The following is a 26752-nucleotide window of genomic DNA, read 5'->3' on the forward strand; positions in this document are numbered from 1 at the left end:
AATACTTGTGTTAGATTTGTTACTCAATAATTTGCATCGAAAACATCAGATTTTGTTTTATTCTTGCATCCGTGTGGAAATTTTTAATGATTTTACCAGTTTGGTTTACTTTCATTTATTTTTCGAAGGGGAAATTGCGTCCAAACAGTAAACCATTAATTAGATCGGCAATGTGCTGAAAATGCATCTAAAAAATTGGGGTTAAAATCCATATTTGGTTTTTGTGACATTGCTAAAATCAATTCATTTAGTTTTGTTTAGACCAAGAACTTGTCGGTCGTTACTTTTTTTTAGAAATTTTTTTTTTATTGAAGATAATAGTTGTTAACTTAAGTTTACCGTCGTTATTTTTACCAAAAATTATAATTGAAGATACCATAAAAAAAAAAAAAAACAACCATAATTGAAGATAAATAATGATGCAATTTGAATATTTTTTTATTTAGAGAGAAGCAATTTGAATATTATAAACAGTACATCAACCCTTTGCGGCTTTGACATGGATATGCTTATGTTATGGATGTGGAGAAGACAATCTCAACTAGGGATGGCAACGGGCGGGGTCTAAACCCGCCCCGCATCGGAGCGGGTCTCGGTTTTGTCCAAACCCGCCCCGCCAAAGTATTATATATACTAGCGACTGAGGCATCGCGTGTGCGACGTTTGTACATAAATATTAATTGGGCTATGATATAAAATTATGCTGAGATTAAAGGTCTAATATAATAAATGTATCTTGGCTCACAATCGAAATGACATGGTTGTTGATTACATAAACTTGAAATTATTTTTTGCTTTATATTATAATTGAAAATTAAAAAATATTATAATTTAAACAACATGAATTTTTTATAAATGATCATATATAATTCCCAACAATGAATGCAACACTTGGAGTTTTAATAAAGTTTTTAGTATTTGTACTCTTCAAAATATTGAAATTGTGAAAGTTCTTTCACAATCTCTCATGATCCTTGTGGTACTGATGCATTGACATGTCATCTGTCCAAACATAAACAACCTTAAGTAGAATGAAGTAAGAAAATAGGATTAATTAAATCTATACTTATGACTACAGATAAGAAAAGAAATATACATAAAAAGGGAATCATATATTTTGAAAAAAAAATTATCGTGTATGTGGAAGTAGAAGGTTATTATATACAAATGTTCTGGTGTATATGTCAGATTGATAATCTAAATTTCCATCGTTTACCATCATATTTGTGCAACATCTGATAGTTTACTTTCTGTGAAGAAATTTTCCTAAAAGACATCACTTTCTGCATCACCTCAAATTCCACCAAATAAAACCAAATATTCTCTCACTCCATCTAAATAGTTCCCATCTCTCTCTTCTCGATCACAAATACAAAACTCAATGCTAAGTTTGCAATATCAAAACATGTCTTACGCATCTAAATCAACTGACCATGACAGACCTGACACCAAATGACAAAATGAATATAGTTTCTGCGAGGTAAAACAATAGTAGATTAAAAAAAATAAAAACTGTGACAAAAAATTTGTTTTTTTACATTGAAAAAAATACATGAAAAATTGTAGGAATAACTGCACTCAAATTATATTCCACCTAACATAGAAAACATGAATATTAAAGCCAATGATTTGGATCTGTAAAAGAAGCACCCTAAGAAGTAACAAAAAATTGGGCTTGAAGAATGTCAGCATCAAGCCTCTTCTAATTTGTTTGTTCAAGACTTCAATAAATAAATCTCAATCGCTGTAAGATTATCATCTAACAATTCTTCATCATCATGCCGCACATATCTGAATTGTTTTTCACAATCATAGTACAAATCCATAATTCCAATTCACACATGTAAATCAATTTTCAATAGTGTTGACAGATCGATAGATGAATATTGTCGACGCTGAAATGTTGCTAGTCTAAAATGAAGGTCGTGTACTTGCAAGATGAATATCGGCATCGCAAATCCATTGATTACTAATATTAGTGAAGACTCTATCACTAAAAAGAATGGCAACACTAAATAAATGTTACTGTTTGCATATAGTCATATACATTGCAAGAAGGAATTAAGATTTATGGCAACCATGTGAATAAATTTTACTAAAGAAAAACCAACCCTAGATTGGAGTAAGAATTCTTGATTGATTAACCATGAAAAAATGAACTGCATGAAAAAGAGATGATTAGAGGTCTCTATTTTTGGGTGTTCTACAAACATGAAGCAATAAAATTTACCACCACAAAACCGTTGTATTTATTTACATCACAAATATAATACATAAAAATAAAATCATAAAGTAATAGTATAATCCCTAGACAAAATAAATTTTCATAAACAAAATGAGCCACTTGACACAACCAAAATGAAGAACCATATAGAGCTATTAAGCACTGAAATGATCATTCACACTCTTATCCCATCACAAACACCTTGAAAGAGGCAATGAACATGCAAAAACAATTTTTGTAATGAAGACAATATTTTATCCGACCTCATGAGGGCATTTCCATAAATGAATTCCCAAGTTCTACCCATTCAAAAATATATAAAAATCGTTAGTAATAAAAAATAATTGCACAAATATAATTAATTCAATAGTATGAACGTGTGTTGTACAAAAGTAAACTCAAAAAATAATTCAAAATATACATAATTGCCCAAATATAAGAAATTATATGAAACTGTATGGCAAAAGTTTGAAGCATAAAGATAATGATTGTATTGTGGATGAAACAGTACTATGTCGTGTGAAATTGTGTAGAAATTAGTTGTAAGATTTTAACTTGGCACACTGAGAAAAATAATCTTAAATTGGGGACGCACATAACCAAGTACTGAAAAATTCAATTGGTAAAGAGTTGATTTAAAAATAGGAAATGAAAGTTGATAGAATGACATTTGGCATCTATTAAAAAAAGTCTTCTTTTGCCTATTTTCTCAAACACGTTAAGACCACTTTTTTGGGCAATAAGTAAATGAATTATAAGATTTAAGATGCTATTCTAAGTCTGAAATCTCATCCAACCAGCAGTATTTCACTAAAATGATAAGCTTTCACAACAAAACACATATATATTAACAAAATATTATATCCTCTGTTTAAATGACAAAAATGTGGGTATGAAGGTAATAAAAGGAAATTTAATGAAATTATAAAAAAAGTAGAGAAAATGAAACCTTGGGCAGCCGGAGACGGCGAGGGCTTGTGAGGAAGTAGAGAATCTTATTGCTTCTTCCGCTGATCAACGATGGCGTCGGAGACCTGTAAAGGTTGGTTGCTTAAAATTTGTAATTTTTTTTATTTTTATTTATAGTTTGAATTTTAAAATTTTCCAATTAATTTGTTTTATAATCCGATCATGGTAGTAAATTTATCTCCCTTTTTTCCCTCCATATTATCGGTTCATATTGACATATTGATTTCATGTTTCCTTATACCGAGGAAACAAATAAACAACAGATAGGTAAAATAACACCAGAAAAACAAATCATAACTTACAACACCAATAATAAAACAATATCTGGGAAAAAAACCCATAATCAAGCGATATTAAAATGATTTATGCATAAATCCGGGAACAAAATTTGGAATCATCGGTTCCCAATCGCCATTACTAATCGCAGAAGAAATCAGAAGCATAAAATCTTCAACAGAAACAACAAAAAATAGAGAAACGTTTAAGATTAAGGTTTGGAGTTACTCGCAAAGAGTTTCTTCTATGTGTAGTTGTGCTTCCAATCCCGTCTCCGTATGAGTTGAGCGGCTTTGATTGAGGATGCGATGTACTTTGAAATGAAGGGGTTGTAGGAAATATATATAGGCTTTTTTATTTTTTAAATTATTTGGTCATACCAAACGTACAAAGCAGTTTGTATGATACCCTTATCCTTTATAAGATATATACATTGCAAGAAGGAATTAAGATTTATGGCAACCATGTGAATAAATTTTACTAAAGAAAAACCAACCCTAGATTGGAGTAAGAATTCTTGATTGATTAACCATGAAAAAATGAACTGCATGAAAAAGAGATGATTAGAGGTCTCTATTTTTGGGTGTTCTACAAACATGAAGCAATAAAATTTACCACCACAAAACCATTGTATTTATTTACATCACAAATATAATACATAAAAATAAAATCATAAAGTAATAGTATAATCCCTAGACAAAATAAATTTTCATAAACAAAATGAGCCACTTGACACAACCAAAATGAAGAACCATATAGAGCCATGAAGCACTGAAATGATCATTCACACTCTTATCCCATCACAAACACCTTGAAAGAGGCAATGAACATGCAAAAACAATTTTTGTAATGAAGACAATATTTTATCCGACCTCATGAGGGCATTTCCATAAATGAATTCCCAAGTTCTACCCATTCAAAAATATATAAAAATCGTTAGTAATAAAATATAATTGCACAAATATAATTAATTCAATAGTATGAACGTGTGTTGTACAAAAGTAAACTCAAAAAATAATTCAAAATATACATAATTGCCCAAATATAAGAAATTATATGAAACTGTATGGCAAAAGTTTGAAGCATAAAGATAATGATTGTATTGTGGATGAAACAGTACTATGTCGTGTGAAATTGTGTAGAAGTTAGTTGTAAGATTTTAACTTGGCACACTGAGAAAAATAATCTTAAATTGGGGACGCACATAACCAAGTACTGAAAAATTCAATTGGTAAAGAGTTGATTTAAAAATAGGAAATGAAAGTTGATAGAATGACATTTGGTATCTATTAAAAAAAGTTTTCTTTTGCCTATTTTCTCAAACACGTTAAGACCACTTTTTTGGGCAATAAGTAAATGAATTATAAGATTTAAGATGCTATTCTAAGTCTGAAATCTCATCCAACCAGCAGTATTTCACTAAAATGATAAGCTTTCAAAACAAAACACATATACATTAACAAAATATTATATCCTCTGTTTAAATGACAAAAATGTGGGTATGAAGGTAATAAAAGGAAATTTAATGAAATTAGAAAAAAAAGTAGAGAAAATGAAACCTTGGGCAGCCGGAGACGGCGAGGGCTTGTGAGGAAGTAGAGAATCTTATTGCTTCTTCCGCTGATCAACGATGGCGTCGGAGACCTGTAAAGGTTGGTTGCTTAAAATTTGTAATTTTTTATTTTTATTTATAGTTTGAATTTTAAAATTTTCCAATTAATTTGTTTTATAATCCGATCATGGTAGTAAATTTATCTCCCTTTTTTCCCTCCATATTATCGGTTCATATTGACATATTGATTTCATGTTTCCTTATACCGAGAAAACAAATAAACAACAGATGGGTAAAATGACACCAGAAAAACAAATCATAACTTACAACACCAATAATAAAACAATATCTGGGAAAAAAACCCATAATCAAGCGATATTAAAATGATTTATGCATAAATCCGGGAACAAAATTTGGAATCATCGGTTGCCAATCGCCATTACTAATCGCAGAAGAAATCAGAAGCATAAAATCTTCAACAGAAACAACAAAAAATAGAGAAACGTTTAGGATTAAGGGTTTGGAGTTACTCGCAAAGAGTTTCTTCTATGTGTAGTCGTGCTTCCAATCCCGTCGCCGTATGAGTTGAGCGGCTTTGATTGAGGATGCGATGTACTTTGAAATGAAGGGGTTGTAGGAAATATATATAGGCTTTTTTATTTTTTAAATTATTTGGTCATACCAAACGTACAAAGCAGTTTGTATGATACCCTTAGCCTTTATAAGATATATACATTGCAAGAAGGAATTAAGATTTATGGCAACCATGTGAATAAATTTTACTAAAGAAAAACCAACCCTAGATTGGAGTAAGAATTCTTGATTGATTAACCATGAAAAAATGAACTGCATGAAAAAGAGATGATTAGAGGTCTCTATTTTTGGGTGTTCTACAAACATGAAGCAATAAAATTTACCACCACAAAACCGTTGTATTTATTTACATCACAAATATAATACATAAGAATAAAATCATAAAGTAATAGTATAATCCCTAGACAAAATAAATTTTCATAAACAAAATGAGCCACTTGACACAACCAAAATGAAGAACCATATAGAGCTATTAAGCACTGAAATGATCATTCACACTCTTATCCCATCACAAACACCTTGAAAGAGGCAATGAACATGTGAAAACAATTTTTGTAATGAAGACAATATTTTATCCGACCTCATGAGGGCATTTCCATAAATGAATTCCCAAGTTCTACCCATTCAAAAATATATAAAAATCGTTAGTAATAAAATATAATTGCACAAATATAATTAATTCAATAGTATGAACGTGTGTTGTACAAAAGTAAACTCAAAAAATAATTCAAAATATACATAATTGCCCAAATATAAGAAATTATATGAAACTGTATGGCAAAAGTTTGAAGCATAAAGATAATGATTGTATTGTGGATGAAACAGTACTATGACGTGTGAAATTGTGTAGAAATTAGTTGTAAGATTTTAACTTGGCACACTGAGAAAAATAATCTTAAATTGGGGACGCACATAACCAAGTACTGAAAAATTCAATTGATAAAGAGTTGATTTAAAAATAGGAAATGAAAGTTGATAGAATGACATTTGGTATCTATTAAAAAATTTCTTCTTTGGCCTATTTTCTCAAACACGTTAAGACCACTTTTTTGGGCAATAAGTAAATGAATTATAAGAATTAAGATGCTATTCTAAGTCTGAAATCTCATCCAACCAGCAGTATTTCACTAAAATGATAAGCTTTCACAACAAAACACATATACATTAACAAAATATTATATCCTCTGTTTAAATGACAAAAATGTGGGTATGAAGGTAATAAAAGGAAATTTAATGAAATTAGAAAAAAAAGTAGAGAAAAAGAATCCTTGGGCAGCCGGAGACGGCGAGGGCTTGTGAGGAAGTAGAGAATCTTATTGCTTCTTTCGCTGATCAACGATGGCGTCGGAGACCTGTAAAGGTTGGTTTCTTAAAATTTGTAATTTTTTTTATTTTTATTTATAGTTTGAATTTTAAAATTTTCCAATTAATTTGTTAATAATCCGATCATGGTAGTAAATTTATCTCCCTTTTTCCCCTCCATATTATCGGTTCATATTGACATATTGATTTCATGTTTCCTTATACCGAGGAAACAAATAAACAACAGATAGGTAAAATGACACCAGAAAAACAAATCATAACTTACAACACCAATAATAAAACAATATCTGGGAAAAAAACCCATAATCAAGCGATATTAAAATGATTTATGCATAAATCCGGGAACAAAATTTGGAATCATCGATTCCCAATCGCCATTACTAATCGCAGAAGAAATCAGAAGCATAAAATCTTCAACAGAAACAACAAAAAAAAGAGAAACGTTTAGGATTAAGGGTTTGGAGTTACTCGCAAAGAGTTTCTTCTATGTGTAGTCGTGCTTCCAATCCCGTCGCCGTATGAGTTGAGCGGCTTTGATTGAGGATGCGATGTACTTTGAAATGAAGGGGTTGCAGGAAATATATATAGGCTTTTTTATTTTTTAAATTATTTGGTCATACCAAACGTACAAAGCAATTTGTATGATACCCTTAGCCTTTATAAGATACTAGCGACTGAGGCACACGCGATGCGTGTGCGACGTTTGTACATAAATATTAATTGGGCTATGATATAAAATTATGCTGAGATTAAAGGTCTAATATAATAAATGTATCTTGGCTCACAATCGAAATGACATGGTTGTTGATTACATAAACTTGAAATTATTTTTTGCTTTATATTATAATTGAAAATTAAAAAATATTATAATTTAAACAACATGAATTTTTTATAAATGATCATATATAATTCCCAACAATGAATGCAACACTTGGAGTTTTAATAAAGTTTTTAATACTTGTACTCTTCAAAATATTTAAATTGTGAAAGTTCTTTCACAATCTCTCATGATCCTTGTGGTACTGATGCATTGACATGTCATCTGTCCAAACATAAACAACCTTAAGTAGAATGAAGTAAGAAAATAGGATTAATTAAATCTATACTTATGACTACAGATAAGAAAAGAAATATACATAAAAAGGGAATCATATATTTTGAAAAAAAAAATTATCGTGTATGTGGAAGTAGAAGGTTGTTATATACAAATGTTCTGGTGTATATGTCATATTGATAATCTAAATTTCCATCGTTTACCATCATATTTGTGCAACATCTGATAGTTTACTTTCTGTGAAGAAATTTTCCTAAAAGACATCAATTTCTGCATCACCTCAAATTCCACCAAATAAAACCAAATATTCTCTCACTCCATCTAAATAGTTCCCATCTCTCTCTTCTCGATCACAAATACAAAACTCAATGCTAAGTTTGCAATATCAAAACATGTCTTATGCATCTAAATCAACTGACCATGACAGACCTGACACCAAATGACAAAATGAATATAGTTTCTGCAAGGTAAAACAATAGTAGATTAAAAAAAATAAAAACTGTGACAAAAAATTTGTTTTTTAACATTGAAAAAAATACATGAAAAATTGTAGGAATAACTACACTCAAATTATATTCCACCTAACATAGAAAATATGAATATTAAAGCCAATGATTTGGATCTGTAAAAGAAGCACCCTAAGAAGTAACAAAAAATTGGGCTTGAAGAATGTCAGCATCAAGCCTCTTCTAATTTGTTTGTTCAAGACTTCAATAAATAAATCTCAATCGCTGTAAGATTATCATCTAACAATTCTTCATCATCATGCCGCACATATCTGAATTTTTTTTCACAATCATTGTACAAATCCATAATTCCAATTCACACATGTAAATCAATTTCCAATACAGTTGACAGATCGATAGATGAATATTGTCGATGCTGAAATGTTGCTAGTCTAAAATGAAGGTCGTGTACTTGCAAGATGAATATCGGCATCGCAAATCCAATGATTACTAATATTAGTGAAGACTCTATCACTAAAAAGAATGGCAACACTAAATAGATGTTACTGTTTGCATATAGTCATATACATTGCAAGAAGGAATTAAGATTTATGGCAACCATGTGAATAAATTTTACTAAAGAAAAACCAACCCTAGATTGGAGTAAGAATTCTTGATTGATTAACCATGAAAAAATGAACTGCATGAAAAGAGATGATTAGAGGTCTCTATTTTTGGGTGTTCTACAAACATGAAGCAATAAAATTTACCACCACAAAACTGTTGTATTTATTTACATCACAAATATAATACATAAGAATAACATCATAAAGTAATAGTATAATCCCTAGACAAAATAAATTTTCATAAACAAAATGAGCCACTTGACACAACCAAAATGAAGAACCATATAGAGCTATTAAGCACTGAAATGATCATTCACACTCTTATCCCATCACAAACACCTTGAAAGAGGCAATGAACATGCGAAAACAATTTTTGTAATGAAGACAATATTTTATCCGACCTCATGAGGGCATTTCCGTAAATGAATTCCCAAGTTCTACCCATTCAAAAATATATAAAAATCGTTAGTAATAAAAAATAATTGCACAAATATAATTAATTCAATAGTATGAACGTGTGTTGTACAAAAGTAAACTCAAAAGATAATTCAAAATATACATAATTGCCCAAATATAAGAAATTATATGAAACTGTATGGCAAAAGTTTGAAGCATAAAGATAATGATTGTATTGTGGATGAAACAGTACTATGTCGTGTGAAATTGTGTAGAAATTAGTTGTAAGATTTTAACTTGGCACACTGAGAAAAATAATCTTAAATTGGGGGCGCACATAACCAAGTACTGAAAAATTCAATTGGTAAAGAGTTGATTTAAAAATAGGAAATGAAAGTTGATAGAATGATATTTGGTATCTATTAAAAAAAGTCTTCTTTTGCCTATTTTCTCAAACACGTTAAGACTACTTTTTTGGGCAATAAGTAAATGAATTATAAGATTTAAGATGCTATTCTAAGTCTGAAATCTCATCCAACCAGCAGTATTTCACTAAAATGATGAGCTTTCACAACAAAACACATATACATTAACAAAATATTATATCCTCTGTTTAAATGACAAAAATGTGGGTATGAAGGTAATAAAAGGAAATTTAATGAAATTAGTAAAAAAGTAAAGAAAATGAAACCTTGGGCAGCCGGAGACGGTGAGGGCTTGTGAGGAAGTAGAGAATCTTATTGCTTCTTCCGCTGATCAACGATGGCATCGGAGACCTGTAAAGGTTGGTTGCTTAAAATTTGTAATTTTTTTTATTTTTATTTATAGTTTGAATTTTAAAATTTTCCAATTAATTTGTTTTATAATCCGATCATGGTAGTAAATTTATCTCCCTTTTTTCCCTCCATATTATCAGTTCATATTGACATATTGATTTCATGTTTCCTTATACCGAGGAAACAAATAAACAACAGATAGGTAAAATGACACCAGAAAAACAAATCATAACTTACAACACCAATAATAAAACAATATCTGGGAAAAAAAACCCATAATCAAGCGATATTAAAATGATTTATGCATAAATCCGGGAACAAAATTTGGAATCATCGGTTCCCAATCGCCATTACTAATCGCAGAAGAAATCAGAAGCATAAAATCTTCAACAGAAACAACAAAAAGTAGAGAAATGTTTAGGATTAAGGGTTTGCAGTTACTCGCAAAGAGTTTCTTCTATGTGTAGTCGTGCTTCCAATCCCATCGCCGTATGAGTTGAGCGGCTTTGATTGAGGATGCGATGTACTTTGAAATGAAGGGGTTGTAGGAAATATATATAGGCTTTTTTATTTTTTAAATTATTTGGTCATACCAAACGTACAAAGCAGTTTGCATGATACCCTTAGCCTTTATAAGATATATATATATATATATATAAAAGATAGAAAGAGATATAAATTTAAAATATTCATGTATATATATAAATATAAAATTTATGTAATATTAATAATATATAATTATATTATTATACTAAATAATTAATATTTTATGCATAATTTGAATGTGTAATATTATTGGATTGAAATGAATTTATTTTATTATGATATGTTTAGTATAAAAATAAATCATTATAATGTTTTTTAGCTAATAAATATTAATTAATTACAAGTTAATAAATTTAAACTTGTGAGAATAATTTTTTTTTGTCTTAAATATTATAAATCTATATTTGAAATTAAATTTAATGGTATTTGTTAATTTTTAAACTTTTTATTTTTTATTTTAATAAAATTAAAATTATTTAATTTATGGCGGGTCCAACGGGTCTAACCCGAATTGGACCCATCGGGTTCGTGGGGCGGGTCCAAAGGGAGGCGGGCGGGTCCCGAGTTTAGCCAAACCCGCCCCAGACCCGTCCCGTTGCCATCCCTAATCTCAACTCGGTTGTATTTGAATTAAAAAGTTAAAAATAAAAAATAAAAATAATTTTTTAAATAAAGAAATGTTTTTATTGTTTCAAATGTGTTTGGATAGATTTGTAGTATTTTTAAAAGCACTTAGAGCCTGTTTGGCTGAGCTTATAAGTTCTTTAAAACAGCTTATAAGATGTTTTGGAGTTTATAATTAAGCCAAAATAAGTGTTTTTAATAAACTTATATTTATAACTTTTCAAATATTTTTTTTATAACTCGACTTAAAAAAGTATTATCAATCTATTTATCTAAACATAAAATTATTACAACTTTTACCTAAAAACATTTATTTTAAAAGTCAACTAAAAAAATAGTTTTTAAAGTAAAATTCTTCTGTATCTAAAGAGGTTCTTGGATTGACTTTCACACTATATGCGAATTATATTATCATAATTTACAATATAGTTGACGATTATCAAAGCCCTTAATTTATGACCCTAATTTTAATAAATATATATTATAGACTATTCGAATTTAATAAAAATAAAGTGAACTTTAAAAAGTCAGAGTAAAGCGCCACAAAAGCTAGTGAATATAGTTGCTGAAACGACCCTAACTCTATAATAAATAAATATGCGGAAATTTTTTTTTTTTTTTTTATACTTACTAAATAAAATATGTACATATATGCCCATACATATATGCACAGAGTAAAAATATTTAAAATGAATAACCAATTAAATACTTAAATAAAAATTGCATTCTTAAAAATATAATAATAAATATCTGAGTCAAACATTAATTTAAAATATACTGCATAAATAAATAAAAGTTTGCATGCACTGAAAATAATAAAAATATGTATCATGCTGACAACACAAAAACATGCATAGCGACTCAGAATATTTCACGGTCACGGGGCCACTGCATGCATGCTCATACGTCCTCGCCTCCGGTGGGTACAACGTCATCCTCAACGTACTCACCTGCACCATACCAGTGTAGTGAGCCTAGAGGCCCAACATGCTAACATAACAAGGGTTTAAAATAATTTAAACCAATTTAATACTAATACATACATATACATGAATGAGCATGCTTAAAAATTACATAACATAACTTACTTAAATAAACATAATACATAACATAATACATAACAATATTGAGCAATTTATTTTCTAACATAGCATGGTTGTATCCGTAGTGTAACCTTAAATCATACATTAAATACTGATCAGCGTGGAAACCTACGTACGTGGCCGGTGACGAATCACCTCTTAAATTGGCAGTAAACTGCCCTTCAATCATATGGGGACGAATCCCCCTTAAATTGTCACACTACTTCAACTTCCAACATAAAATATTTTTATTGCTCAACTTAAACATTAAATTATGCATAAAATATTATTTCATGAATGCATGTACTTGAATAAAATGTGTGTCCATCATATATATTTAATTTAATTTCTTATTAACATATAAATATTAAAATAACTTGAATGCATAAAAATAATTAAATATATAATCAGGACACATGCAAATTTTCTCATGGATGGTCCTGGACTGCTGGCCCTACACTCAAGCCCATTAACTTAAAACTGGCCCATTAACATACTTAAGCCCATTAACTTAACTTTAAGCCCAAATAATTAGTCTAAGCCCAATTAAATTAAATAAGCCCATTAAAATTACACTAAGCCCAATAACACTTAAACTGGCCCAATGGGCCCAAAAACCCAAAGACTGGCCCAATAACTTTTATGGGCCCAAAAGTCCATAAAATAAATGGACTAACTTAATTAAAATTTTAAAAGTCCAAATAAAATTATTTGGGAGTCCAAATAATTTTATTTCAATTTATTTGACCCAAAAACACATAAATTTGTAAAATACTTTAAAAATAAAATACTCGAGCCCGGCCCACCAAACTCGGACCCGACTCACTAACCCGACCCACTACCTAACCGACCCGACCCAAGTCCCATAACCCGACCCGGATCGCTGCAGAACCCAAATTCCCGAACCCCTCTCCCTTAAGCCTCTCGGCCGTGAGCAGCAGGCCCTCTTGGCCTGCTGCCGGCCGGCTCCGGCCGCCCCTGGCCGGAGCGCCGCCACCCGGACGTAGCCCACGTCCGGGCGGAGCTAACCCATGCCTAGCCCCAGCCCCATGCACGACTGAACAGTGAACCCGAAGCCTCTGAACCCCTAACCCTAGCTGTGCTCGGCCGAAGTCTATGATGAACAAGGCGACCTCCTGGGTTCGTTTGGCTCGAACCACTCGAGCCAACCGAACCCAGACCACCCACTCGCACCCCAGGGAAGCCAGCCATCAGTCTAACCAAACCATGGAGAAGAAAAACGTGAGATATGCATCAAAATCGAATCACAAGGCACTACATCAATAAAGAAACCATTTTTTCTTTTTTTTTCTGAAAATTTCTTAAACCAATTCGGATGCCTACCTTATCAGTCGGATATACATACTGATATAGAGAAAAATTTAAGAAAGGAACATGCCTTTCACCGTAGGACGAAGAGAAACGAGCGTGAGACGACTTCCGGGATGACGGGACGACGAGCAACTTGAAGCTTCGAAGAAAAATGGCTATGGAGTCACCTTGGAGCTTGCCAGGTCGAAGATGGTGAGGTTTTTCTGTGGGGGAGGCGGCTGAAGAGTGGAATGATCGGCTAAGGGGGAGGGTTTGGGTAGAAATTTAGGTTTTAATAATTAAGGAAATAGGTTTTAGGTTAATTAATAATACTAGGAAAGTATAATATAAATTTAAACATTCTAAATAAAAGTTCAAATCAGAAAATTAGATTAACATTTATAAAATCCCGAAATTAAAATTTAGGGGAATTTTAAAAATACTAAAAAGTTAATATTTTGCCTAATTTTGGATAAAAATGACCCCTAAAATTAAATAAAATTAAATACTTAAAATTTTGAGATAATAAAACTCAAAATAATATTTTAGGGCTCTAAAAAGGCTCATAAAATAATTTGGGTGGAAAGTTGTCATCTCGTCCGTCCACGGTCCCGTCTACGCGATTAAATAATAAAAATACTAAAAATCATAAAAATCACTAATTATGGGTTAAATGCTTAAAAATAAATTTAATCATGCACAAATAATTCACAAAATTATTTAACCCATAAATCATAAATTTAAATAATTAAATATCCTAATTATGCAGGCGGATTTATGTAATTAAAAATACCGGGTGTTACAATTCTCCCCCCCTTAAATTGAATTTCGTCCTCGAAATTAAGGTACTTACCCGAACAACTCCGGGTAGCGAGTCCTCATGTCTGCCTCGGTCTCCCAAGTAGCTTCCTCCTCCGAGTGATTCAGCCACTGGACTCTGACCATCGGTATGACCCGCGTCCTAAGCCTCCGCTCCTCTCTAGCCAAAATCCGCACTGGTCTCTCCTCGTAAACAAGATCTGGTGGCAACTGTAAGGGCTCAAAATCCAACACATGCGACGGATTGGAGACATATCTCCGAAGCATGGATACATGGAAAACGTTGTGCACTGCCGCTAGCCCTGGAGGTAGAGCTAAACGATAGGCCAACGTGCCAACTCGCTCCAAGATCTCGAATGGCCCTATGTATCTCGGATTAAGCTTGCCTCTGCGTCCAAAACGCGCTACTCCTTTCATAGGTGACACCTTCAAGAATACGTGATCACCTACTGCGAACTCCAAATCGCGTCGTCTGGCATCGGCATAACTCTTCTGCCGACTCTGCGCTGTCCTCATCCTGTCTCGAATCTGCGTCACAATGTCAGCTGTCTGCTGCACAATCTCCGGACCCAACAAAATCCTCTCACCAACCTCATCCCAATGCACCGGAGATCTGCATCTCCTCCCATACAGTGCTGCATATGGAGCCATACCTATAGACGACTGAAAGCTGTTGTTATAGGTAAACTCCACTAATGGCAGTCTAGTCTCCCAAGATCCTCGAAAATCGATAACACAAGCTCTCAAAAGATCCTCGAGTACCTGGATCACTCTCTCGGACTGACCATCTGTCTGGGGATGAAAAGCTGTACTGAACAAGAGTCTAGTCCCCAAAGCTGTGTGCAGACTCTTCCAAAACGCTGAGGTGAACCTCGGATCTCTGTCTGACACAATAGACACTGGTATGCCATGCAGTCTAACAATCTCTCTGATGTAAAGCTCTGCATACTGTGTCAAAGTGTAGTTAATCCTTACCGGCAAGAAATGAGCTGACTTGGTGAGTCTATCCACAATCACCCAAATCGCTGTACACCCTCTCGTACTCCTCGGTAAGCCAACTACAAAGTCCATCGTAATATTCTCCCATTTCCATTCCGGAATAGGGAGAGGTCTAAGAAGTCCTGCTGGACGCTGATGCTCTGCTTTGACTTGCTGACAAGTCAAGCACTCTGACACCACTCTCCCGATGTCACTCTTCATCCCGGGCCACCAATACAATAGCTGCAAGTCCTTGTACATCTTCGTACTTCCGGGGTGAATGGAGTACGGAGATGCGTGAGCCTCTGTCAAAATCTCAGCTCGCAACTGATCGACGTTCGGTACCCCACATCCTACCACGGTACTGAACGATGCCATCCTCCACTGTATACAAGAGATTACCTCTAGCCTCATCTCTCTGTCTCCATCGCTGTAACTCCTCATCAGTGGACTGTCCCTCTCTAATCCGATCTCTCAAAACTGGCTGCACCGTCAACACTGACAAGCTCGGTGCATGGCCACTCGGATAGCACTCCAAACCAAATCTCTGAATCTCGGTCTGTAGTGGTAACTGCACAGTCAAACATGTTACCACTGATGACTTCCGACTCAAAGCATCGGCCACTACATTAGCTTTACCCGGATGGTAGCTAATGTCACAATCATAGTCCTTCACCAACTCCAACCATCTGCGCTGTCTCATGTTCAACTCCTTCTGGGTGAAGAAGTACTTGAGGCTCTTGTGATCGGTGAAAATCTTGCACTTCTCGCCGTAAAGATAGTGCCTCCAGATTTTCAAAGCGAAAACCACTGCTGCCAACTCCAAGTCATGCGTCGGGTAGTTCTGCTCATGAGTCTTCAACTGTCTCGACGCATACGCAATAACCTTACCACACTGCATAAGCACTGCGCCTAAACCAAGTTTAGACGCGTCGGTGTAAACCACTAACTCCTCATGTGGTACTGTCATCGCTAACACTGGTGCTGTAGTGAGTGCTTCCTTCAGCTGATCGAAGCTCCTCTGACAGTCTGAACTCCATATAAACTTCGCATTCTTCTTGGTCAAGGAAGTCAAGGGTACTGCAATAGAGGAAAAACCCTTGATGAACTTCCTGTAGTATCCGGCCAAACCCAAGAAACTGCGAATCTCTGAAGCATTCTTCGGAATGCCCCAATTCTGCACTGCCTCCACCTTAGACTGATCGACTGCAACTCCATCTCTCGAAATAATGTGGCCAAGAAATGCCACCTGCTCAAGCCAAAACTCGCACTTGCTGAACTTGGCATACAACCGATGCTCCCTCAAAGTCTGCAATGCGGTCTGAAGGTGCTGTCTATGCTCCTCGATGCTCCTAGAATAGATCAAAATATCATCAATAAAGACTATGATGAACTGATCCAGATATGGCTGAAAGACCCGGTTCATGAGATCCATGAAAACCGCTGGAGCATTGGTCAACCCAAATGGCATCACCAAGAACTCGTAATGCCCATATCGTGTCCGGAAAGCAGTCTTGGACACATCTGCACCCCTAACACGCAACTGATGGTAACCAGATCGCAGATCGATCTTGGAGAACACTGAAGCTCCCTGCAACTGGTCAAACAAGTCCTCTATCCTCGGCAGTGGATACTTGTTCTTCACTGTGACTCTGTTAAGCTCTCGGTAATCGATGCACAGTCTCATACTGCCATCCTTCTTCTTCACAAACAACACCGGAGCTCCCCAAGGAGAAAAGCTAGGTCGAACAAAGCCTTTCTCTAACAACTCCTGTATCTGCTCCTTCAACTCTTTCATCTCGGTAGGAGCAAGCCTGTACGGTGCCTTAGAGATAGGCACGGTGTCTGGCACTAAGTCAATACTGAACTCCACCTCTCTCACTGGTGGAATTCCTGCCACATCCTCCGGAAAGACATCCGGAAAGTCACGAACCACCTCTAACTCTGATAATGATCTGCTAGATGGCTCTGAAGTCGTGACAATACTCGCTAGAAACCCCTGGCAACCCCGTCTCAACAACTTCCTCGCCTGAATATAGGATATCACCTGAGGAATATCACTGCTCTGAGATGCATAAAAAGTGAACGGGTCGCCCCCTGTAGGTCTCACTGACACTGATCTCCGACGAAAATCAATCGAAGCTCCATTGACTGTCAACCAGTCCATACCCAAAATAAGATCAAAACCACTCAAAGGCAAGACTACTACATCTGCTCGAATGGAGTGTCCCTGCAGCTCTAACTCCAGTCCTCGAATAACCTTCGAGGTAGACATAATCTGCCCTGACGGCATAGTAACATCATACCCGCTGTCACTACTCTCAGGTGTGATGCCTACCCGCCTGATAAACTCCAGGGAGATAAACGAATGCGTAGCCCCTGAATCTAGCAACGCAAACGTGGAGTTGCCCCCAACTAGAATTCTCCCTGCACGCAGAAAATTCCCAACAGTTTCATACCACTTCTAATTTTTCCCAAACGAGTCACTACAAGTTCTTAATTCTAATCACAAGTAAAACATGCTTCCTATTCTAACATGCAGTTAAATGACCCAAATAACAAAAATTTCAAATTAAATACTAAATCTTTAACCAAAGGAGAATTTATTAAAATACTAGGGATAGGATGTACCGGTGATCAAGGAGGTGTCTGGATCGACCTCCTCAGCCTGCATCACGAACACCCTACCAGCGGTGTTCTTCTTCCTGGGGCAGTTAGCAATCTGATGCCCCGGCTCTCTGCAGTGGAAGCAAACTCCTGCTCCCAATAGGCAAGGTCCCGAATGCATCTTCTGGCACTTCGGGCAAGTGGGATGAGCTATGGCATTAGGGGCCCCGCCCCTCTGCTGCTGCTGCGGCCTCTGCTGCTGATTCGGGCCCTTAGCCGGCCCTGTATACTGCTTCTTCGCAGGTGGCTGCGAAGATGGTCGCTGATATCCTGTCTGTACAAACTGCCTCTTGCCCTGCTGCTCTCTCTGGATCGCTCTCCGACCCTCCTCAGAACGCAAGGCCCTGCTGACTGCAGACTCATATGTAAACACGTCTGCCATGCGCACGTCATGCCTGATCTCAGCCTTCAGGCCCTCAACAAACTGTCGCAGCTTCTCCTGCGGACTATCGGCAATCATGGGCACAAAACGACAGCCCCTCTCAAACTGGCTTATGTACTCCACCACAGATCTGTCCCCCTGACGGAGACTCATGAACTCTCGGATCATGCGACTGCGCACATCCTCAGTGAAATATTTGGCGTAGAAGATACGCCTGAACTCAGCCCATGTCAGAGTAGGTAGATGGACTCCTCGTACTGCACCCTCCCACCATGAGGCTGCATCGCCTCTCATCATGTATGTAGCACAGCTCACCCTGTCGGCGTCTGTGATCCCCATATAGTCAAAGATGGACTCAAGTGAGCGAATCCATCCCTCAGCCACCAACGGATCGGTGGTCCCCAAGAACTCCTTAGGCCCCTTCTTCTGGAACCTCTCGGCGACGTCCTCCTCGTGGGACAGTCTGGGACGGGCTGCCTGCTGCTCCAGCAAAGCAGTAATACCCGCCATCATCGTGGCACTGGCCTGCTCCAGTGCTGTCATGGGGTGCTGCTGAGGTGGCGGTGGAGGTGGAGGTGGAGGTCCCCCACGTCGGTTCACTGGTCTGGGAGGCATTCTGCACCACCACATATTTATTTACGTAAATCGCCTTGCATAACTAAGTGTTTAAAAATTAAGGCAACTTAAATTCTAGAAATTTAAATCATGCTATAAACATTTAAAACTTACAGACCGGTAGCGTGGATTTCTGAGCTCGCATAGCAGTGAGGACCCCTCCGAGGACCGTGCTCTGATACCAACTGAAACGACCCTAACTCTATAATAAATAAATATGCGGAAATTTTTTTTTTTTTTTTTATACTTACTAAATAAAATATGTACATATATGCCCATACATATATGCACAGAGTAAAAATATTTAAAATGAATAACCAATTAAATACTTAAATAAAAATTGCATTCTTAAAAATATAATAATAAATATCTGAGTCAAACATTAATTTAAAATATACTGCATAAATAAATAAAAGTTTGCATGCACTGAAAATAATAAAAATATGTATCATGCTGACAACACAAAAACATGCATAGCGACTCAGAATATTTCACGGTCACGGGGCCACTGCATGCATGCTCATACGTCCTCGCCTCCGGTGGGTACAACGTCATCCTCAACGTACTCACCTGCACCATACCAGTGTAGTGAGCCTAGAGGCCCAACATGCTAACATAACAAGGGTTTAAAATAATTTAAACCAATTTAATACTAATACATACATATACATGAATGAGCATGCTTAAAAATTACATAACATAACTTACTTAAATAAACATAATACATAACATAATACATAACAATATTGAGCAATTTATTTTCTAACATAGCATGGTTGTATCCGTAGTGTAACCTTAAATCATACATTAAATACTGATCAGCGTGGAAACCTACGTACGTGGCCGGTGACGAATCACCTCTTAAATTGGCAGTAAACTGCCCTTCAATCATATGGGGACGAATCCCCCTTAAATTGTCACACTACTTCAACTTCCAACATAAAATATTTTTATTGCTCAACTTAAACATTAAATTATGCATAAAATATTATTTCATGAATGCATGTACTTGAATAAAATGTGTGTCCATCATATATATTTAATTTAATTTCTTATTAACATATAAATATTAAAATAACTTGAATGCATAAAAATAATTAAATATATAATCAGGACACATGCAAATTTTCTCATGGATGGTCCTGGACTGCTGGCCCTACACTCAAGCCCATTAACTTAAAACTGGCCCATTAACATACTTAAGCCCATTAACTTAACTTTAAGCCCAAATAATTAGTCTAAGCCCAATTAAATTAAATAAGCCCATTAAAATTACACTAAGCCCAATAACACTTAAACTGGCCCAATGGGCCCAAAAACCCAAAGACTGGCCCAATAACTTTTATGGGCCCAAAAGTCCATAAAATAAATGGACTAACTTAATTAAAATTTTAAAAGTCCAAATAAAATTATTTGGGAGTCCAAATAATTTTATTTCAATTTATTTGACCCAAAAACACATAAATTTGTAAAATACTTTAAAAATAAAATACTCGAGCCCGGCCCACCAAACTCGGACCCGGACTCACTAACCCGACCCACTACCTAACCGACCCGACCCAAGTCCCATAACCCGACCCGGATCGCTGCAGAACCCAAATTCCCGAACCCCTCTCCCTTAAGCCTCTCGGCCGTGAGCAGCAGGCCCTCTTGGCCTGCTGCCGGCCGGCTCCGGCCGCCCCTGGCCGGAGCGCCGCCACCCGGACGTAGCCCACGTCCGGGCGGAGCTAACCCATGCCTAGCCCCAGCCCCATGCACGACTGAACAGTGAACCCGAAGCCTCTGAACCCCTAACCCTAGCTGTGCTCGGCCGAAGTCTATGATGAACAAGGCGACCTCCTGGGTTCGTTTGGCTCGAACCACTCGAGCCAACCGAACCCAGACCACCCACTCGCACCCCAGGGAAGCCAGCCATCAGTCTAACCAAACCATGGAGAAGAAAAACGTGAGATATGCATCAAAATCGAATCACAAGGCACTACATCAATAAAGAAACCATTTTTTCTTTTTTTTTCTGAAAATTTCTTAAACCAATTCGGATGCCTACCTTATCAGTCGGATATACATACTGATATAGAGAAAAATTTAAGAAAGGAACATGCCTTTCACCGTAGGACGAAGAGAAACGAGCGTGAGACGACTTCCGGGATGACGGGACGACGAGCAACTTGAAGCTTCGAAGAAAAATGGCTATGGAGTCACCTTGGAGCTTGCCAGGTCGAAGATGGTGAGGTTTTTCTGTGGGGGAGGCGGCTGAAGAGTGGAATGATCGGCTAAGGGGGAGGGTTTTGGGTAGAAATTTAGGTTTTAATAATTAAGGAAATAGGTTTTAGGTTAATTAATAATACTAGGAAAGTATAATATAAATTTAAACATTCTAAATAAAAGTTCAAATCAGAAAATTAGATTAACATTTATAAAATCCCGAAATTAAAATTTAGGGGAATTTTAAAAATACTAAAAAGTTAATATTTTGCCTAATTTTGGATAAAAATGACCCCTAAAATTAAATAAAATTAAATACTTAAAATTTTGAGATAATAAAACTCAAAATAATATTTTAGGGCTCTAAAAAGGCTCATAAAATAATTTGGGTGGAAAGTTGTCATCTCGTCCGTCCACGGTCCCGTCTACGCGATTAAATAATAAAAATACTAAAAATCATAAAAATCACTAATTATGGGTTAAATGCTTAAAAATAAATTTAATCATGCACAAATAATTCACAAAATTATTTAACCCATAAATCATAAATTTAAATAATTAAATATCCTAATTATGCAGGCGGATTTATGTAATTAAAAATACCGGGTGTTACAGTTGCAATCAGTAATTGAATTTTAGGTGTCTAATAATCATTTATTCATTTTAGTATAAAAAATGTCAAAGTCTATAAATTCTTGTTGACTAGAATTATTGGAAAGATAATTTTTTTTTAAATCTTCAAATCCAAACTTAATTTTGCTATCAGTCTCTATTAAGAAAAATATGTATTTGCACTTTGTGAACTAAAAACAAATGTTTCTGTAACAACTGGGACAACATGTTTCTTTTCTGCCCTCCGCCCTGATTATATAGTTATGTTTTTTTCACATAGGTTAAGAAAAATAATTTAAAAAGTAAATTATGTACAAACTTCCTTTTTTCTATTTAATATATTCTAAAAATAGTTGTACAATTTTCAAGATATACTTAATAGAGATATACAAATAAAAAAGTATAAAAAATATTACTAAATATAGTATAAGCTTATTTGGGACAATAAAAAATGAAAATTTGGCTTATATATGGCTTATATAATCGGGAGTGAGGGAGTGAGTATAAAAAAACAAAAAAAAACATGATATGAATATATGATATTTGAGCATCAACTATTTCAGAAATGATACTAATATACATGTACAGAAAATAATGTTATTAATATCACATCTGTTTTTTTAAAATAAAAATCGGTACAAAATATTGAAAATATCGAACTAATATATGATGTTTAAGTCTAATTGTTCAGATCTAGTACTAATATATGATTTTTGAGTAGAAAACATATGTTTAAGTGTTGATACTAAAAAACTAATTCAAAAAAGTTATACTCAAAATCTTATCTTTTGTATTAAATTTAAGCCAGTTGGTGCTCAAATATCATATACTATTACCATATTTTCAATGTTTTGTATCGATTTTAATTCGTGAAAAGACAAGTGGATTCAGAGAGTGCATAAACATTTTTTTTATCAGAGAATGAAATTTTGCAAACACATTTTTTTCTGATAGAGATGGAAAGTTTGGAGATTTTAAAGCAAATTTGACCTTATTATATATACATATATATATATATATTGAGATAATTTGCCCTTATTTGAAAGCTACCTTAAAAAAAACTACAATGAAGCTTTTTTAAGGGTTAATTTCATACACTACCTTTGTGAAATGACAAAATTGATAAAAATCTACTATAACTCTATTAACTCCTAGTGGTTTCAAATTTGATATCTCTTAAAACACATGACAAGATGTGCGTGCTAAAATTATGAAAACATACAATGCATGTGCTAAGATCTTAAGACAGAAGAAATTAATAGATAATTCTTTATTTTAGGGAGTTTTAACAACCCCAAATTTTAGAAGATAAATGTATACAATTACTTTTTTTGACATATACTAGATTACAGCTTTCATTTTCCGAATTATTGGAAAGCTGACTTTATTTATTTATTTATTTATTTATTTATTTATTTATTTATTTATTTATTTATTTATTTATTTATTTATTTGTCTCAACATTCGCTAACTTTAGATTTTATTTTCCCCAAAAAGTTCTTTCAATTTTTATATCGAGAAAAGTTTCAAAAAAATATTTCTTAATATTAAAAATTATATCGCCAGAATCTAGTAAATAATCAACCAATTAAATTAAAACAGTAAAAAGGATTAATTATTCGATACATAACAGCAAGTTGAACATTTATTGCAATGCCAATAAAGATAAACCTATTTTTTGGATCAAATAAAGATAAACTTTTAACACACACAAAAACTTCGTGAGTGCACACACATTGAATACACACTCACCTTTAACATCAACACCTCATATTCATGAAATCCCATTTTTTGGATTTTGGGAATTTAATTGCACTGGATTTTCGCCCATTTAAATCCCATTCATCAACAAGATGGTCGTGATAGATCACAAAATCAGGCATCTAAATCCCAAATCCGTTCATTTTTCCCGCTATGATGACGTTTTCTCGAATGGTCGATTTTCGCCTCGTGTTGTTGTTTCTACACTCTTGCATGTTTGTGTTACAAAGTAATGGAGCAACAAGTTGTGGAAAATTAGAGTGCCCTGAATATAAAGTGGTTCACAATGACAGTAATGGTTTTGAAATTAGGAGTTACAAGAAGGCCTTTTGGATTCCCAGTCCCAAAATCACTTCCTACACCTATGAATATGCTGCTCAAAAGGGTTTCACTATGTAAGTAATTACAAGTATTTTCTTTTCTATATATATGTCCTTTTACTGTTGTTATTGTTCCAAATCCATCGTTTCGAATCCATTTCACATATTCCGGTGAATTTGATTATGATGGATTTTTTTTTTGACGTAATTTTTATGATGGATTTTAAATCATCGATGTGTTACATCAATGGTACATGTAAGTGATTGTGATAGATCTCAAATAATCTGATAGGAATGTCGTTTTCGAAATCAAAATTCATTTTAAAAAAAAAAAATTAAATTTTTGATTTTCTTTAAATGCCAAGTCCAACCACCATAAAATTGAAGTCAAACCTGTTTATTGGTTTCGATTACAAATCCAGAACCAGAATCGGAACCGAAGACTTGCAGATCTGGTTCCTAAAATAAGAAATCGATCGGAACTCTAAATTAATATAAAATTTTAAGATCTAAAAACAAATTAAATTATGTACTTAAACTACTTGGTTAATATAATTAATTTAAACTCTGATATATATTAACAAAAACTAAATTTTAATTATTAATTATTTATTATTACTATTATAAAGTAAAAAATATTCGGTATATCAATGTCACTATCCAAAATACCCTTTAATTAAAGAAAAAGAAAATTAACATATATGTATTTCTAAAGTTTTTCTCTTAACTTCTCATTCTTATCCATTAATCTTTGGCCTATTTTCCTACAAACGGTTTTTATTCCTTAATAATATCACAACCAACATATAATATTAATTATTTCATTAAATACATGTGACGAGCTTGCGTCGCACAAATATATAATATAGTGGTCGAACGATTAGTTTATTTCTCACGCATATTATTATTAGTATTTTCTTTTTTCAATTCAAGTTGGTTCAAACGATAACCAATTACATTTATAACCAAAACCCTACCAATAATATGGCTTTTCTATCACAAAATTTCAAATTTTTGTGAAAAAAAAAAACGTGAAAAAAAAAAAAAAAAAAAACTGTAAAGTAGTTCCTGGAAGATGCTTCAAAACAGTATTTTAATCATGTAACTAACAAAAGCACAACATGAGCTTGTGACAATCTCTCCATTTGTATCCTGTACAGTGCGTACAGTTACTTCCTAGGTAACAACAGCCAAGGAACCAAACTCAGCATGACAACTCCGGTACTTGTTGATATCCAAAACTATCACTACTATACAGTACATTTATACATACCCGGAAAGTATCAGCACAACCCGCCGTCATCGCACTCGAGTGAAATGCGGCCAGCGACACTGCCGCCACGTAGATTCGCCGTCGTCCGGAGGTTCAACGGCGAGATGAACAATCCCGCCATTGCGACGCAGCTCGAAGCCTTGAAGAATAGCCTCGCCGGCACCCCATATCAGTATGTGGCGGCAGCCGCCACTGATCGGTTCACGGTCGCCGTTTACTATTCACCCTTAGATGAACCCGAAAAACCTGTGAATGAAATCATGTTGTGGTTTGGTTGAATGTGTTTTTTTTTTTATTTGGTTTCAATGATAATAATAGATCATGAATAATAGTACTATTCACCACCGGCTAGCTATTCTAATATTTTTATTTTATTTTATTTTTTAGATTCTTTTCGAGGTTTTTATTGGTTGATTTTTAGAGTAGCTATTATTCATATTTATAGGTGAAAATTGATATCGAATTAGTCAATATAGTATGAAACAAAATAAAACTCCATCATGTCTTATTCATATGCAGATTTTATGTGGGATAATTTTTTTATTATTTTATCTACAATTATATAATATTAGTAAACAAAATTTAAAAATACCCATGATTAAAATAAATGTGAATAAAAAAGTAGGAAAATAGTAGAAAAGTAAAGCTTATTGTAATTTATAAATAACTGATGAAAAATCTAGAAATATAAATAAAAAAAAAAACGTGCTCCCCATAAAATTAATAATAACTACTTTAAAATGACTTATATAAAAATTATGGACGTAAAAGAACAATATAAAAAGAAAAAAGTAGAGTCATTCTGATAACCGTTTAAAATAAATAAAATCATATTTTGCTATTTGGAAAATAAATTTTGAAGTATATACGAGAAATTTATGTGATAAATCAGTAGAAATTTACAGAGTCTATTTAATCCATAATTTTAATGCATTTTAATAACTTTTTAAAATGACAGATTTTCGTGGAATTGATATATTTTTATTGGCTTTTATAGAATGTCAGTATGTCACACAATTGTAAAAAGAATTATATGGATTCATGTAGCCAGACTTTTTGGCATATTTTATAAACATTTCTTTGTGGAATTCTATAGATTTTATAATTTAAACGAGGTTGAAAATGAGGATAGTCAAATATTAAAAAACAAATATAAAAATTTTAAAATTATAATGTATGATGAAAATAACATATCTAACACATATCCTAATATGTTTATTTTAAATTACAAAAGACAATAATCGAGATATATTTTTTACAAAATAAAATCAACAGAAAATTATTTGTTATGAGTCCATCAAGCAAACATATCATAATTTTC

General features: G+C 34.0%; 1 protein-coding gene and 2 long non-coding RNA genes across 4 annotated transcripts; 1 reads left to right on the forward strand and 2 right to left on the reverse strand.

Annotated features, from left to right (window-relative positions):
* Nucleotides 1-663: 663 nt before the first annotated feature.
* On the reverse strand, nucleotides 664-6869 carry LOC140890966 (uncharacterized). Of its 2 annotated transcripts, XR_012152363.1 has the most exons (5): nucleotides 5552-6869; nucleotides 5029-5113; nucleotides 3698-4013; nucleotides 3174-3258; nucleotides 664-1002 (listed from the first exon to the last, which is right to left on the reverse strand). It is a non-coding gene; the product is annotated as an uncharacterized lncRNA (long non-coding RNA). The 2 variants fall into 2 exon arrangements; XR_012152362.1 differs by lacking the exon at nucleotides 3698-4013.
* Nucleotides 6870-6877: 8 nt separating this feature from the next.
* LOC140890965 (uncharacterized) lies at nucleotides 6878-10867 on the reverse strand. Its single transcript, XR_012152361.1, has 4 exons — nucleotides 10678-10867; nucleotides 10152-10236; nucleotides 7407-7980; nucleotides 6878-6967 (listed from the first exon to the last, which is right to left on the reverse strand). It is a non-coding gene; the product is annotated as an uncharacterized lncRNA (long non-coding RNA).
* Nucleotides 10868-23798: 12931 nt separating this feature from the next.
* LOC140893374 (uncharacterized) lies at nucleotides 23799-25854 on the forward strand. Its single transcript, XM_073302436.1, has 2 exons — nucleotides 23799-24233; nucleotides 25319-25854. The coding sequence occupies exons 1-2, from the start codon at nucleotides 23992-23994 to the stop codon at nucleotides 25707-25709; spliced, it is 633 nt and encodes a 210-aa protein (XP_073158537.1). The 5' UTR covers nucleotides 23799-23991; the 3' UTR covers nucleotides 25710-25854.
* The last annotated feature ends 898 nt before the right edge of the window (nucleotides 25855-26752 follow it).

Source organism: Henckelia pumila, chromosome 3 (assembly GCF_033568475.1).
Source record: "Henckelia pumila isolate YLH828 chromosome 3, ASM3356847v2, whole genome shotgun sequence".
In the NCBI taxonomy this organism is placed as follows: domain Eukaryota; kingdom Viridiplantae; phylum Streptophyta; class Magnoliopsida; order Lamiales; family Gesneriaceae; genus Henckelia; species Henckelia pumila.